Below are 15362 nucleotides of genomic sequence, written 5' to 3' on the forward strand. Positions count from 1 at the left end.
CAGTCTCAGAACTTGCTCCGAGTGATAAATCATACGTATCATTTATAAAGGCTCCAACACACCTGCAATAATAATTACAACAAATAGCTGGTACTTCAGTACTCCCCATGTAAGGCATAGAAGAACCTGAGGCTAGGCTACTGTGGTCCACATCATTAATGCCACAGGAAGCTACCCTGTTTCTTTGCCAGAGTTATGTGACAGAAATACCTATGGACACTTCTTGGGTTGAAACCATCGTTGGTTAGTGAATATTCTCTTCCGATCCAAGACCTCTATCAATCGAGCAACTGAGGTGTCTATTAATAATAACAAATTATACCATACACTGGGCTCTACTTGAATTGTAATGGGACATAAGTAAAGAATTTTCATAATACAGTAAAAGTCCTCTACTGCGGCCTCCAATAATCTGCAAATCCCAATACTCCGAATTTGTCAAGGCGAATTTTTTTTATTTTATCTGGTCTTTTTTCAAAATTTTCAGGGCTTTATCTAAGGATTTATCTGGCTTGGACTTGCTCTTGGCCTTGGATGTACCAGCATGAAACTATTCATCTTCACCTCTATTGTAGAGGTGAAGATGAATAGTATGACAGGTGGGGTGGGGGTTAGGTAGGGGTATGGGGGAGGGTCGGGAGCTGGGATAGTGGCAGGTGGAGCTTGTTTTGTCCCCCCCTCCCCTCTTCCCTGGGTATACAGGGGTAGGAAGGGGACACCCCTGGGCAGGAATTAATGATCGTGAGTGTACATATGTCTAATGTTTTCAGAGGTCCCTCCCAATAGTCCGAAAAAACCAATAGTTTGAAAGACCCTCGGTCCCCTGCCATTCGTATTACCGGATTTTTGCTGTATGTGTAATCACAAGATATTATTATTAGTTTACACAGAAGCTGAGGGTTAGGGGGCAGAGACCTAAAGATACACAACAGAACTTTCAAATTTAATACTGTAATACATGAATGTTATTGTTAACACCTGTGAGCTCTAACGCAATTTACATTAATTCCTCCTCATCGTCAAACTGAACAGTTATATATTATGTTTGTTGAAAGGACATCAGTGAAGGAAATTTACCTAAAATTACAAGCATCTAGGTTATATTCAGGCATTTCTACAATTTATGTACGAGTTCTGGAATAACACAACTATACTGATATTTGTATAACTATAATTGTTTTACGCTAACCTGGCCTAAAATTGCCATCTCTCCAATTTGATTACTGAGTTCTAACAAGAGACTGACACTAGAATATGACGCTAGTCATGAAGAAGTGCTATGAAAAGACTGTAGAGCCACTATATTTTATTCTGCCACTGAATTATGTGAAGTAATCTGCAACAGGGCAAAAAGCTGGGCCAAAGTAAAGTAAAAGAACTGTAGTGCATTAAAATGGTAAAACTGTCAAATCCACTTCATCGTTAGCAATCAACCTTGAGGGCAATCTTTTTCTGTAGATTAGTGTATACTTAAAAGCAAAATGGAATAACAAAAAGGATGCTTTATGAAAAGGACTTAATGTATTCTTGTATATACTTCCATGACAAAATTAATTAATGATTCACTGATATGCATCCTTATTTCTTTCTGTATTACTTACATGTACTACATTACAGCATCAGCACTGTATCAGTATGCACACTTTTCACTATCTCAAACTTACATGGCTGCATTATACTTTTCCTGGATGTACTGGATTGCAGTTCAATATACACATATAAAACTGATAGTATGAGCACATGTGAATGGGGGAAGGAGAGGGGAAGACTAAGGATGAGATGGAGTGATACAGTAAAGTGGTACAAGTACACTAAACTCTCAGTTATCTGTCATCACAATTTCCATCCCATTACATTATCTCATGCTTTGGCTCAGTTCTGTTAAAACAATATCTGGCAAAATTAGGCAACATCCAGCTCAGAAACAGGAAGCTATCAGTGGTACGATGCACTTTCCAGAGGTAATGTGTATCATAAGGCTCAGACACCGGTCTCAATCTGCACACAGGCAGACCCCAAAACACACACAAGACAATCTTGGCTGTAAGTCTTGCCAGTAAACAGAAAACTGCTGGAAAATGGGTGTCTACTCTATGGAATTTCACCCCCAAGATACAGAAAAGTTGAAAGTATTTTTTCATCTATTTAATCTATATTTAATTTCATTGCATAAAAACCTAATGTCACGACATTAAATCTTTTTAAATTAATTTTTCAATATTATCAAGTTTCAGTTTTCTGCTACACACTCCTCAGGAAAATCCCAGATATAGCATGGTTCTTACATTCTTATGACCGAGGGTATGGGCTAACATGAATTATATTGAGTGTATGCACCGTATTAAATGGAATCAGGTTTCTATCTGCCATAAGTAAAAAGTTATTATCCTCTGCAAAGTGTGATGGTGTGCCAGGTTGCTCATATTCGCTCTGCTGTCCTTATTCCGACAGTAGACTTTGCTTCGCTTCCTCACTCGTAATTATACCTGTATATGATTACTGTTTATATTACTTATGATATGTACGATTAAATTATGTACTGTATTACTGTACTACATGTACTGTGTCAATACTGTACTGTATTTTATCATTTTTGTTTTTAAAGGCTCCAACATGCTTGCATGTGTCAGCCTTGGTCACCTAATGGCGGCTCTCCACGCTACACGATCCATTGCAGCCTCCCTGTTCAGTCCCTTAACCCTAAGGTCACACTTAATGACCTCGTCCCATGTCTTTTTCGGTCTACCCCTCATAACCCTATCTATCTATATATAGCCCGACGCCCTAATCCCGCAAATGGTGGCCGCAGACAAAACGCCTCCAAGTCACTCTGTCACCCACCATTTGACTCCCCTCCCCCCAGCTCACCCCCCCCTCCCTCATATACCTCTCAACTCCATCCCTCCACCTCATCCTCGGTCTACCCCTCCCTCTCCCTCCCTCCACCTCACCTACATACACCCTCTTAGTCAGTCTCATTCTCCATCCTCTCCACATGTCCAAACCGCCTCAATCTACCTCTCCTCATCACAACACCAATACACTCCAGTCCCATCCTACCTCTCAACTCTTCCATTGTAAACCCAGCCCCTCCAGGCCTTGGACGCAGGGACGCACTGAACATCCACCTAATCATTGTCATTTCTGTACGTCTGAGCCGGCGAATATCTTCCTCCTTCACTGCCCAGGTCTCACTGCCATACAGCATTACACTCCTAACACATGCTGCATACAAAGACCCCTTAGCACGTAGGGAGAGCCCTCTCAATGTCAGGAGAGGCAAGAGCTCCCTGAACTTCTTCCAACCACTTCTCACCCTAGCCACAGAGCTAGCTCCAGCCCCACCTCCAGCACACAACATGTCTCCCAAATAAAAAAACTCTTCCACACACTCAAGAGATTCACCAGCAAGTTCAATCCTTTCACGTCTGACAATCTCCACCTGCTCACCCCGGCACGACGCACACATAAAATCAGCATTATCTCGCAGTCTACCTCTGATACCACTACATCTCTTATGCATCCATTTATCACACACACCGCACAAGATGGAATTACTTCCCACGCCCTTGGGGCAAACTGCACATGGCCACTCTCCCTCGTCTTTGACAGTATCGCCACCAACCCTAGATATCATCACTTTTGTTTTATCTGCATTTACCCTTAAACCCTTTTTCCCCATACCATCTCTCCACTTCCTAAACCTTTCCTCCGCCTCCCTTTCATTCTCTGCAATCAACACCAAATCATCAGCATACAACAACTCCCACGGGAGTCCGTTTCTAAAGTCACGTGAAAGGGCTTCAAGTACCATGATAAACAACATGGGACTCAAGACTGACCCCTGATGCACACCAACATTCACGGAAAACTCATCACTCAAATCTCCATTCACTCTCACCTGGGTGTGAGCACCCACATACATGGCCATAACCACCCTAACCAGCCACTCCTCCAAGCCAAGCTTTCTCATTGCCCACTTCACCACCTCTCTAGGGACTCTGTCAAAGGCCTTTCCCAAATCAACAAAAACAAAATAAAGATCCCTTCTCCTACCAATATATTTTTCCTGAAGCTGTCGAACAATGAATATGGCATCAGTGGTCCCCCTACCTGGCATGAACCCAAACTGCATCTCATCAATATTCAGTTTGGGTTCGTGCCAGGTAGGGGGACCACTGATGCCATATTCACTGTTTAATTTTAATCTTTTACTCATGGGTAATCTTTTACTCATGGGTAACACAGTCAATCCTCGTAAATCAAGTGTTCATAAATTACGGATTCATAAATCAAAGCTAGGTGGCCATCAGACTGCTGCCAACCTTAAATCACTGTTAAGTCACGAAAATCGCGGATCTAGGCACCCAAGTGGGCCTTTTCTGAGAACTGTAAACTGCTGGATTCAAACTGAAAATTGCGACCCAACAAACAATCACCGCGCGTCCCTGGTGGCATATGTGCATACTAATGCCGCCATGTTGTTGCTCTTCTTGTCCCACCAGTCCGCACACTACAGACCGTTGCCGTGGAGTACGAGAGTTACCTGCCTTTTTGTGCAACTTCCCCCCACCTCCTACCTGCCAAGGCCCCTCCCGACCCCCCAATGAAGCGCTCTAAGCAGTATGGCGTCAAGAAACTGCCGCAGTTGTTGTACAGTCAACGTTTGGAGATCACTTGTCATGTTGAGAGGGGAGAGAAGTTTTCAAAGCTGGCGAAAGAGTTTGGGAAGAACAAGTGCTGATAGGTTCTAAGTTCTTCCCAACACCACCCCACTCCATTCACTTAAGCAATTTCGTCATAGGATTAAGGTGAGATCCCTTAACATGGCTTATTTCTATTTAATACATGCACTGAATATTCCTAAATTTGTACGTTTGTGTTTGATGGTGCCTAGATAGGTGTAGGTAGGGTGCTGTGGGGGCGGGTTGGCCAAAGTCCAGACCCAAATTAATTTTTCACATAAAAGTTATTATTCATAAATCACGGCAGTGGTCCAGACCCAAATTGAATTGATTTACGAAGATTGAGTGTATTGTAGGAAAGTTTTTAGGATAGCGGGTCAAGACGGATAGCTTAGGGTGGTGACATATTATCTGGTTCAATGCCCAATGGATAGCCAACTGGAGGTACCGACATAATATCCGGCATTTTGCAGTATCCAGCACTGAGTTTTGCTGAATTACACTGGATATTTGAGAGACTAATGTTTACAAGAAAAAGGAATGTGAGCTGGAGATGGCAGTCAGATAGCTAAAAACAGGATAGTATAATGGCAATTCATTTACTGCCACCCCCTACAGGATTAAGGCATCTGACAATGAACTGATAGATAGACATAATGATATAATCAGTGTAGTTAACCTTTTGCTTAAATCAACACTGAGTCTTCTTGTAATTAATCCAATATACACAACAGCAAGACTTTATTGTGTATGTGAGTGTGCATACTTTTTATCTACTAGCATGTATATATGCTGGTATAGCCTATACATTTTTTAACACATCAATGTTGGATACTACTTGATTAACAGTGCAACATGATGAGCATAATAATGATGTCTACATAGTCTTACTCCTGTTGGCATGTCATAGCTCTTACCTTCCCTGATACAATTTTTTCGTATATTTGTATGGGCTGATCAGCAAAGAAGGGTGGGTATCCAGCAGCCATCTCATACACGAGTACTCCTAAAGCCCACCAATCCACTGCCTTGTTGTAGCCCTGTCAAGAAAGAGCCACAGGTATTAAAACACTATGTTCTTGTGATGAAATTATTACACATGATTGTTGTAGTATATATATCCATCCACCTTTCCATCATTTAACACTTCACTGCTCCATCACACTGGCCCATCAAATATATATTTACTTGTTATATATATATATGTGATTACCACCCACAATAGTAAATGGTGTACATTCATCAAATTACTATCTTCTCATACAACAGAACAGCACATACAGAACCAAAAATGAAGGAAAATGTCTATTAATAATACTGTAGTTATAAAAGTTGTTGGTAAACTGCAAGAAGATGCTACAGAGAGACACCTTCCACTGCCAGATTATATAAATGTCCCTTAAATCCATCCCTGTCCTCTGAAAGGAGGATGGTGGAGTGCAGGAAAAGGGTTACTTCAGCCTGCAGTTCACTGGGACAATGGGGCCACATTACAATGAGTGACAATGAATGGCAATTACTATAATTGTAAATTATTAACGTAATGTAATATACATATACTTATTAACCCTTTGGAAACGACTTAGGCATTCCAATATTTACTTTGGCATTGTTGGAGGATTATTCAGCTTCTTTATGGATATGGGGACACCATATTATCTTACTTTAGCTACTGTCAGGCATTCTCATTCAGCAAATTGAGGAACCTCAACCCAAAGGGGTTAAATGACCGAAAAGCAGATGAGCTTTCCACTTATTGCTTGATGCTGTGGGAAAGGTGGTTTTAACAACAAAACCTCCAGGCATTTTCATCCAAATTAGGCAGTGATCCCTCTTATCGAGACATTTCTCTTTCCCTCCCTCATGTGACCTGTCACTTCATTCCCCCAACTCACACTTCGTCTACCTCTTCTATTACTGGTTACCTCACTCTCATGCAACCTCCTGGCAAATCTTTACAATTTACTTCAAAAGTCCTTCCTCTCAGAGCATTTTTTGCTGTTTTCACATTAAAACCTCATACCATATTTCTCATTAACTCTTTCATATATCTAAGAATCATACAAAAACTAACAGACATAAATACTGTAAAGCTATTGACACAGTACCAAGACATATCCTGATCATCAAATACCTGGAGATCAACATGGAAGACAATAACAAGAAGTGGTTAACCACCATCCTCTCAGGAAACATATCCAAGGTTTCAGCTTTGAACAAAGATTTTTATTTAGAATATTCCCCAGTGGTGTTCTATAGGGCTCAGTCCTTTCACCCTAACTTTTCAACCACCTCCTCCACAACCTACCAACTCTTCCCCCTTTGATGACTTGACAATACCTTCACTGCACCCCAAAACTCAAATGCAGCAGGAGAGTTCCAACATTACCTACACTTACAAGAACACTGGCTTCAATAAAGCAGAGTGACTGTGTCACTCAACTAGCACACTCATCATTAAGGACAAACATGAATCTCAAACATAACCCACAGCCACTGTCCCTAATTAATCACTCAAAATTATGGGGTTTACTCTGGACATATATATGAAGTTTCCTCAATGCACTTGCAACATCAATGCTATGGTGTCTTGTTGCTGTTGCTGTTGCTTACCCTCGGTCCACCTGACCAAGTAGATCTGTTGACTGCAAATAAGCAACCACCTCTACGGGGTCATCCCACAGATTTCATCCACCACTGATGTTGCGTCTGCATCTCCGGGATGCGTGTGCTGCGCAGTGCTCCATTATGTGTGTTATGTTGTGTGGACCTATTCTACAAGTGGGATACATGTCATATGTGATTATAACTAAATCAAATATAAACTGATAACTTTGGAGGGTTGGGTGATGTCCTGATCTAAGCCTAGCTAGGTCATCTCGATCAGCCCTTCCTCTACAATAATTCCACCACATACCTTTCCTACAACACTGAATATACTCTACAATAATTTTTCCACATACCTTTCCTACAACACTGAATATACTTATGTCATGACGAGTTTTGCATTTAATTCATTCACCTTTATACTTGACGTCTCTTTGCAGACAACAGAATGTTCCTTTTGACTATGTTCTTTGTTTTTTACAATATCACTTCCATTAAAGAATGAAAACGAGTTAAAGATGAGTAAAAATCCCAACTTTTGCCCTCTGCTTAGGAAAAAGCTTCTCCTTGGAACATATGCATTTCTCTTCTTCCTACTTCTTTTCAGAAAATGATTTAAATTGTGAGATACATTCATATATCCATCCATCATCCAATCCTACGTCACCCCATGAGGAGCATAGGAACCCTGGGCTAGGCAAGTTGGTCCTGACATTTAAGATGAGCGTGACCAGTCTTACTCATCCCTCAGTGGCATTACGTAAACAATAAACCCCAACCACCCCTTGGATATAAACCTACAGCACACAGGCTCAATCCAATTGGAGCACCTTAATTACCCACTAAGCCACCAGACGCCATAATTTGGTTATATGGTTACCATCCAGCGTAGTAAATGGTTCCCTGGTGTACAGGAAATCATTTGGTTTGTCATTCAGTGTAGAGTTACCCATAAGCAGAAGGTAGAGGAAAGAATGAAGGAAAGAAAGACAGAAGAGAGAGTGTAAAGTCACCCGTCTGCAGAAGGAGAAAGAAAGAGTGAAGGAATGAAAGACAGAAAGGAAGGATGGAAGAGAAGAACTGGCAGACACTCAAAGCAGCACTACATCAAGTGAGTGGATGGTGAGTGCCACCACCTACCATAAAGAGAGACATTCATCTTCACTAATCCCCTTCATGTTACTGTACTGAAATGTTTCCATTCAGGTTTACTAAATAGGAAATAATCAGTATGCCTTTCAACACCACCCAATTCATATATCATCAGTCTGCCTGCTCTTTCCACGAACAATGTGTTGCATACAACCATGGTTAATACATCACTGAAATTAAGTATTCTCTCACCTTCAACATTCCTTATGCTATACCACACCCCACCAAGCACCCCCTGAGACCCATGAACTCATCTAAATGTCCACTTAAGTCATCACCCAGCATCACTATTTTCTCACCAAATTCTGAAATAAGTAATAATTTGCCCCAATACCAGTCCTCCACCTCCATACATCTCCCAGCTTTGAAGGCATACATAGATACAACTGGAGGGATGTCATAACCAATGGCTTGATGAGTAGTACTGTTGTATTCACTTTTCACCTCCACACTCCACTGTATCTACCAACTGCTAAGCAGCCAGAATTCACACCCCATCAATTCTAGACCTTTCACTTTTACAAAAAATAAATAAAATATTAATACCTTCTGCAACTTGCTTACAATTACTGTAATCTCCCACCCACTATGTTTCCTATCCACAACAGGGCAGGCCACTTAACATCTCCAGTACGCTCCACTGTACTCCCAATAACATCCCCACATTCATGACTGACTAGTCTGAACTTAGAGAGCAACTTCCCCCTTTAGCCCTTACATCCACTGAGTATGCTGAAGTTTACTCCAACACTCATCACATATTGTCCAACACAGATTGACTGCAACGTCACTGCAGCCGACCAAACTCATCCATCCACCACTGCCAACAAGGGCTGGTGGGGAAGCCCTTCATGCCAGCTGCTCAAACACATTTCTGAGCACAGCCTGGCATTACAGCTGACAGATATTATTTATTCATGGCACATAACTACATCACCACTAAGATCATCATAATCATTGACACAGCAGATTATCCACATCATTACACCCGTGTTCAGGCCTCTCTTTTTTTAGTGCAAACCCAATACGTACAGTAAAATTTTCCTTCCCTGTACTCTTCAGCATAGGCAGTGCACCAGCCCTACAATGCAGCACATTATGTCTGGGGATCAAAGAATAACCATGCCACCAGTGACACCAAGCCACTTTCTTGCAACAGTTAGACATGTATTTATGGTTGTCTGGCCTAAACTGATTCTACCACCACTGTCTTTTGATGAGAAACAGGTTCAGGATTATGATCAAGATGGTTCAAACTGCTGCATGATGGGAGAAAATTACATTAATGTTGACAATTTGTTACCTGCTATAGTCTGAGACTCTCACCTTGGACTTGTAGCTGAGTACATTTAATAACACAAAAAGTATATCAACCAACTGCCATAAATCACTCTCATGGCTGTAATGGGAACCAACCAGCTAATACCTATTTCACACTACTAACATCACTAGCATTTTCATCACTTCCATCAAACACAACTGCCATCACAACTCTTCTTTATAACCACATGTTATTGTCAAAACGGTTTCAGTATTACATTCAAACCCAACCTTCATAATATAAAAAGCACCACTATGGACATGTATCAATTAAGCTATATGCCTGACCAACTTCTATAACAATGTTGTGTGATAATTATGTCTAAGTCCTTGACTACTGTACTCTCTCCATTTCATACTCTGTATTCTAACATATCTATATATTACAGAAAACACCTACGTTTTAGCCAGATAAGGATAATATCAATGTCCAGATAATCGGCCAAATAGAAAGAGAAATTAAATACAGTAGAAGTATCAGAAAAAAATGAACCTTAGAAAGAATGATTTCTGGGGCCAGGTACTCTGGGGTTCCACATAATGTCCACGTCCGTCCTTTGACTCGCTTGGCAAATCCAAAGTCTGTCACCTGAAATATTAAAAGTAATGAAATATTAAAAGTAATCATTGAAATGACATGCACATTGTCTGACTAAATTCAAGATAAACATCATTAATTAAATATACAAATACACTAAAATACACACATTTTATGCATATAATGAACAATAATGCATTCCTACTGTATGTGAGAGAAATTCAACATAATTTACAAACATTCCATATAATAAAGTTACCTGCATTGCAATTTATCAAACTATTCAATATGTCTATCAATAACTTCAAATGACACTCCTTGCAACTGTAATGTGTATATTGGAAATAAAAAAAAAATGCTCCTCCCCTCCCCTCCCCAAGAAAACAACAACAAACCTTGAGGTATCCTTGGCTATCTATTAGTAAATTTTCTGGTTTTAGATCTCTATAAATGAGATCAAGGTAGTGGAGGTATTCAAATGCTAGCACAATCTGGGCAGCATAGAACCGAGAGTGAGGTTCACTGAAAAACAAATTTTAAAAAGATTAGTTTAGGTTCACTGAAAAAGGAATTCAAAATGATTAGTTTTATTCTAACATTATACAATAATCAACAACCTAAAGAAAATAAGTACCCACAGCACCAGAACACCACACAAAGAACAGCTGGAATACAATATGAGTTTAGTGTGCCATGATTTACGAACATCTTTAATATACTGCAGAGTCCAAAAATTATAACTGCTGTTAATACTATATAATGCAATTTCAGCATTAACCTATTACAACCAGCTATATGTCATGATAATCTGTTACATTAACTAATCCTCTTGCTTTGTGCTAAGGAATTAATCAACTCCTAGTTCACATACATACCATTTAATTATAACCAGTACAAGTTTTCTTTGTTACACTGTTTATGATACAAAATATGAAATTACTTGGTATACAAAAAAAAAAAAAAGAGAGAGAGAGAGAAAAAAAGGACACTGGTAATGGGTCATCTATCTCTCTCTCTATTGCCAGATGCCTTAATCTTGTAAGGGGTGGCCACAAACAAATCGCCTCCATGTCACCCTTTCCAACTCCATTTCACTGCCCTGTTCCCAGCTCACACCCCCCTCTCTCATATACAGTACCTCTCCACTCTATCCCTCCATCTCATCCTTGGCTTCCCTCTACCTCTCTCCCCCCTCCACCTCATTCACATACACCCTCCTCATCAGTCTCTCACACTCCATCCCCTCCACATAGCCAAACCACCTCAAAGTGTTTCTCCTAATGCTTCCTATCACATCCACATCCACACCACAATGTTCCTTCACTTCATGGGTTATACTCCAAGTAAAAAAACACTGAAAATTATGTTAAATACTGGTACTGTATTAATTCTATGAATATAACTAATGCACACAGCCTTACACTGTATGCCAAACTGTATGTGTCCTAATGTTCAATTTACATATGATAAAAAATCTTTGTAAGTATTCAATATATGTGACAAGTTTTTCATTCTACATAAAGCTGCTCATAACACTGCCATGAAAAAGTTGTAAACTGCTCCATACTAGAACAGGCTAATCAATTCTAGACTAATACTATACCAATCTTCCTCTCTTCTAAACAAAGCCAGCATTATCATGACATACGAAATGTACACGTCCTGCAAATCATATTGATCTTTCTTTATAATCAACCTGACCCAATTTTACATGTTTGTATGAGATAAGCAGATTTAGAGCAAAGATATCTCACAGAGGAAATAAATTAGAAAAAGACAGAGCCTAGGTTGGTCTCTCTCCCTCCACTAGCATCATAGCAGGTACCAAACTCTAACTCCAACACCTCTTAGTTGTCTTTTATAACACAGGGCATACACATACATTATTCTTTATCTCCATCCCCAGATATTACAGTTTATATAAGCTTTAGAAATACTGTATACAACAGCACACACATGCACTCAAGTGAAGCAAAATTTATATTTCATTGCGCTGAAAAACAAAATCTCTTACAGTTACAAACAGCTGGTAAACCAAAACTTTAATAAAAATAATTATCATTAATACAGAACCTCAGCTGCCCACAAAAGTACAATATATTAGAAATCTGAAAGCTATACTTGGCCATTTACAATATCAGTGGAAAGGGATACTATGTCACGTCCAGCATGAGCTTATCAGGCACCAAATCTATTTTCCTGTCAACCTAATGTGTGTCTGGTACCATCATCTTGATATTTTATAAAAAGTAAAACAGTCTCCTATATTCCTATATGTTACTTATATTAAGGTCTGATTCACTTTTTATCACCCACCATAAGAACCAGCTATCTCGCTGCTTTTCAGATGGGTCAATCTACACTAAATATAAAATATTTAAATTTAAATTTCATTTTTAGTATGACCCAAATGATGAATTTCATCTTACAAACACTTCTGCTGATTAGTGTGAGCGACTGGTCAGTTCATGATGCCGTGGTATCAAACAGGAGTACAGCCCCATTTCACCATGGCAGTTGTCCTGGAATTGCCTTTACAGCAAAGGTAAATGCCAGTATGAAGGCTGCTCCATAGTTTGGGTAGTTTTTGAGAGGAGACCCACTGCCCATTACTAGACATACCATGTGATTGGGTTTTTAAAATAAGCTTTTATCTTTAGTACCAATGAATTAAGACATTCTTCCTTCTCCTGACATTGGAATGGTGCACTTCTGCTGGGCAACAATCTAACAATGTCTGTAATTAGCAAAAGGTCACTGCAAACCTGGCAGAACACACTTAATGACATCAGATGATTTCATTCCAGTACTGAATATAATGTGAAAAATACTGTATATCAAGGTATCATATTCAGATCATTTCCTTTAAAAATGTCTTCGTTATCTACCTTCACATTCAGCAAATGAAAACTTTTCTCTTAAATTTTAAGATAATGGAAACAGCAACATCAAAACATCAAGAATAATAGGGACACAATAATGTAAAGAACTGATGGTTTAAGAACTCCTATGGATACTAGCTGTGGTACTTTCAAAAGCTACACAGATAAAAGGTTGAGCTGTAAGTGGAATGATAATAAAGAAATTACAGAAAAAGGATGGTAGCCAAAGCTCTGCTCTATAAAAAGGCTTGATGGCAAATAAACAAAGTTAAGATAGAATAAGGAGGTTGAAAAGTCTAGGCTAGGCTAGGTATAAATGACAGACATTCCAGCAGATATATACAGTCCTTCTCCTTAGTACCATGTTCAAGGTGTCCCTCTTGGCCTTGTACACAGACGGGTCAACAATCCTTGTGCAGTATACCCCTGGACATGCCTAACACCCCAAAAGATGTGAAATAGCAGGCAGAAGTGAGCCAAATCCAGTGTCACCTCCGACATCACAAACTCCTATTTACCAAGCGCTCCTCCCAACCCCGCACCACCAAAGACAAAACACACGCTGCTCTGAGCCAAAACACATACCTCTTCCTCAACTGTCAGTTGGGAAACCCCATCTTATCTACCCCTGCAAGCCCTACCATCATTAAAATTAAGAAACTTGCATAGTTTCTGTGATTAATAGCACCATTTCTATGCATGCAATATATGGATCATAATGTAGGAAAAATGGTTGAAAAACTGTGTTCTCAGAGAGATGCTGCCTATACGAGCAGTCTGAGAACATACTGCTCACAGACTGCATGTCATAAAGAACAAGTAGTTTATGTCACCCATAACGGGTTATTATGAGGAAGAACTGTGTACGTGTGTGTAGTGGTGGGCAAATACGGACAAACTGAATATTGCATACAATGGGCACTGCTTATGCTTTTATTGATCCATCTGAAGCTTAGGGGCTCAGGGGCTAGTCTACTAATATCAGACATTAAGGCAAGAATGATCACTTGCTCACCCCTAAGTGGTGTTGTGAGCAATAAACCCCACCCACCTCTTAGATTTAAAACCTAAATGGGCCATATCCAGCTGGAGCCCCTTACCCACTTTACCACCCTGCATTGATTTGTTGGTTATATGGTTACCACCCAATGCAGTAAATAGTTTCCTGGGTTGGAGGAAACAATCTGACTTGTTACACAATGCTGTATTCAGTCACATGAAGGCAGGACCTTATTAAATGTCAGAACACTGACTGCCTTCACCTTCCAGGATAGAGTATTATACAGTACAGTGATACAGTTTTATTGCAGATAAAGTAATCTACCAGGATGGACCATTATACAATTGTTTTTAATTTTAATAAAGTATGAAATGTCAGGTGCAGGATATTTATGACTGTTCAGCTACATAGGAGAAGGAGATGGAGATGCATGGGATAAACAAAGAATCACTAGTTGCTTAATACTGTGAAAGACATTGGCATAGATTTATTCTGCTTACTGGAGGTGTGACCTCCAAGACTAAAAAGTAGATGTTCAGTACTTTTGAGACAAGCAGGCCACTGCTAAGTGAGCTTCTATAACTGGTTGTATATAATGTAATTAAAGCAAGCAAAATGTCAGTTAAGTACTGTAGTATGATGACAAGAAAAATAGCATAATTCATTACTTGCAGCCAAATATGGCACCATTTAATCATCACAGTTATATTTGTTTTTAAACTTGTGCTTCCTACATCAGATTAACTTACATTCTCTGATGTTATAATATTCAATATTCAGGTCTTAAAATAACTGTATTTTTCATGCAAACAAAAACTATTTCAGGTAATTGCAGATTTAATTTCTGCTTTTTTCCCCTGGATTATTTGAACTATTGGTGAGGGGGGTGGGGGTAATATTATATAGAATATCCCCGTCCCAATGACGGGGGGTTGCCCATTTATCCTCCCATCCCCTCCAGGAAAAATGCCCATGAAAAGAAATTACTACATGCAAAAAGTACATAGGTTGTATTCATCCCATCATGTACAGGTACTGCAATTTAATATCTTAATGATATCAAAGCTTCATTATGATTACATATAGACAAATGTAAGAGGACCATAAAGTATAAGTCAAGCCTATGAAAATGAATGGTCTAAAGTATCATTATAAGTAATCTGGAAGGATAAGAAAAA

At 39.6% G+C, this 15362-nt stretch overlaps 1 protein-coding gene across 7 annotated transcripts in view; it reads right to left on the minus strand.

The window, feature by feature from the left end:
* Positions 1 to 15362, minus strand: part of Pka-C1 (Protein kinase, cAMP-dependent, catalytic subunit 1) — a 417464-nt gene that overhangs the window by 16310 nt on the left and 385792 nt on the right. For all 7 annotated transcript variants that reach the window (XM_080268798.1, XM_080268796.1, XM_080268795.1 and 4 more), the window contains 3 exons: positions 10698 to 10824; positions 10258 to 10353; positions 5603 to 5725 (listed from right to left, as the gene is read on the minus strand). In XM_080268798.1, the coding sequence (XP_080124924.1) occupies positions 5603 to 5725; positions 10258 to 10353; positions 10698 to 10824 (346 nt within the window). The remainder of the gene's footprint in view (positions 1 to 5602; positions 5726 to 10257; positions 10354 to 10697; positions 10825 to 15362) is intronic.

This window comes from Coenobita brevimanus, chromosome 29 (assembly GCF_032717465.1).
Source record: "Coenobita brevimanus isolate Jiangsu-jjx chromosome 29, ASM3271746v2, whole genome shotgun sequence".
NCBI lineage: Eukaryota > Metazoa > Arthropoda > Malacostraca > Decapoda > Coenobitidae > Coenobita > Coenobita brevimanus.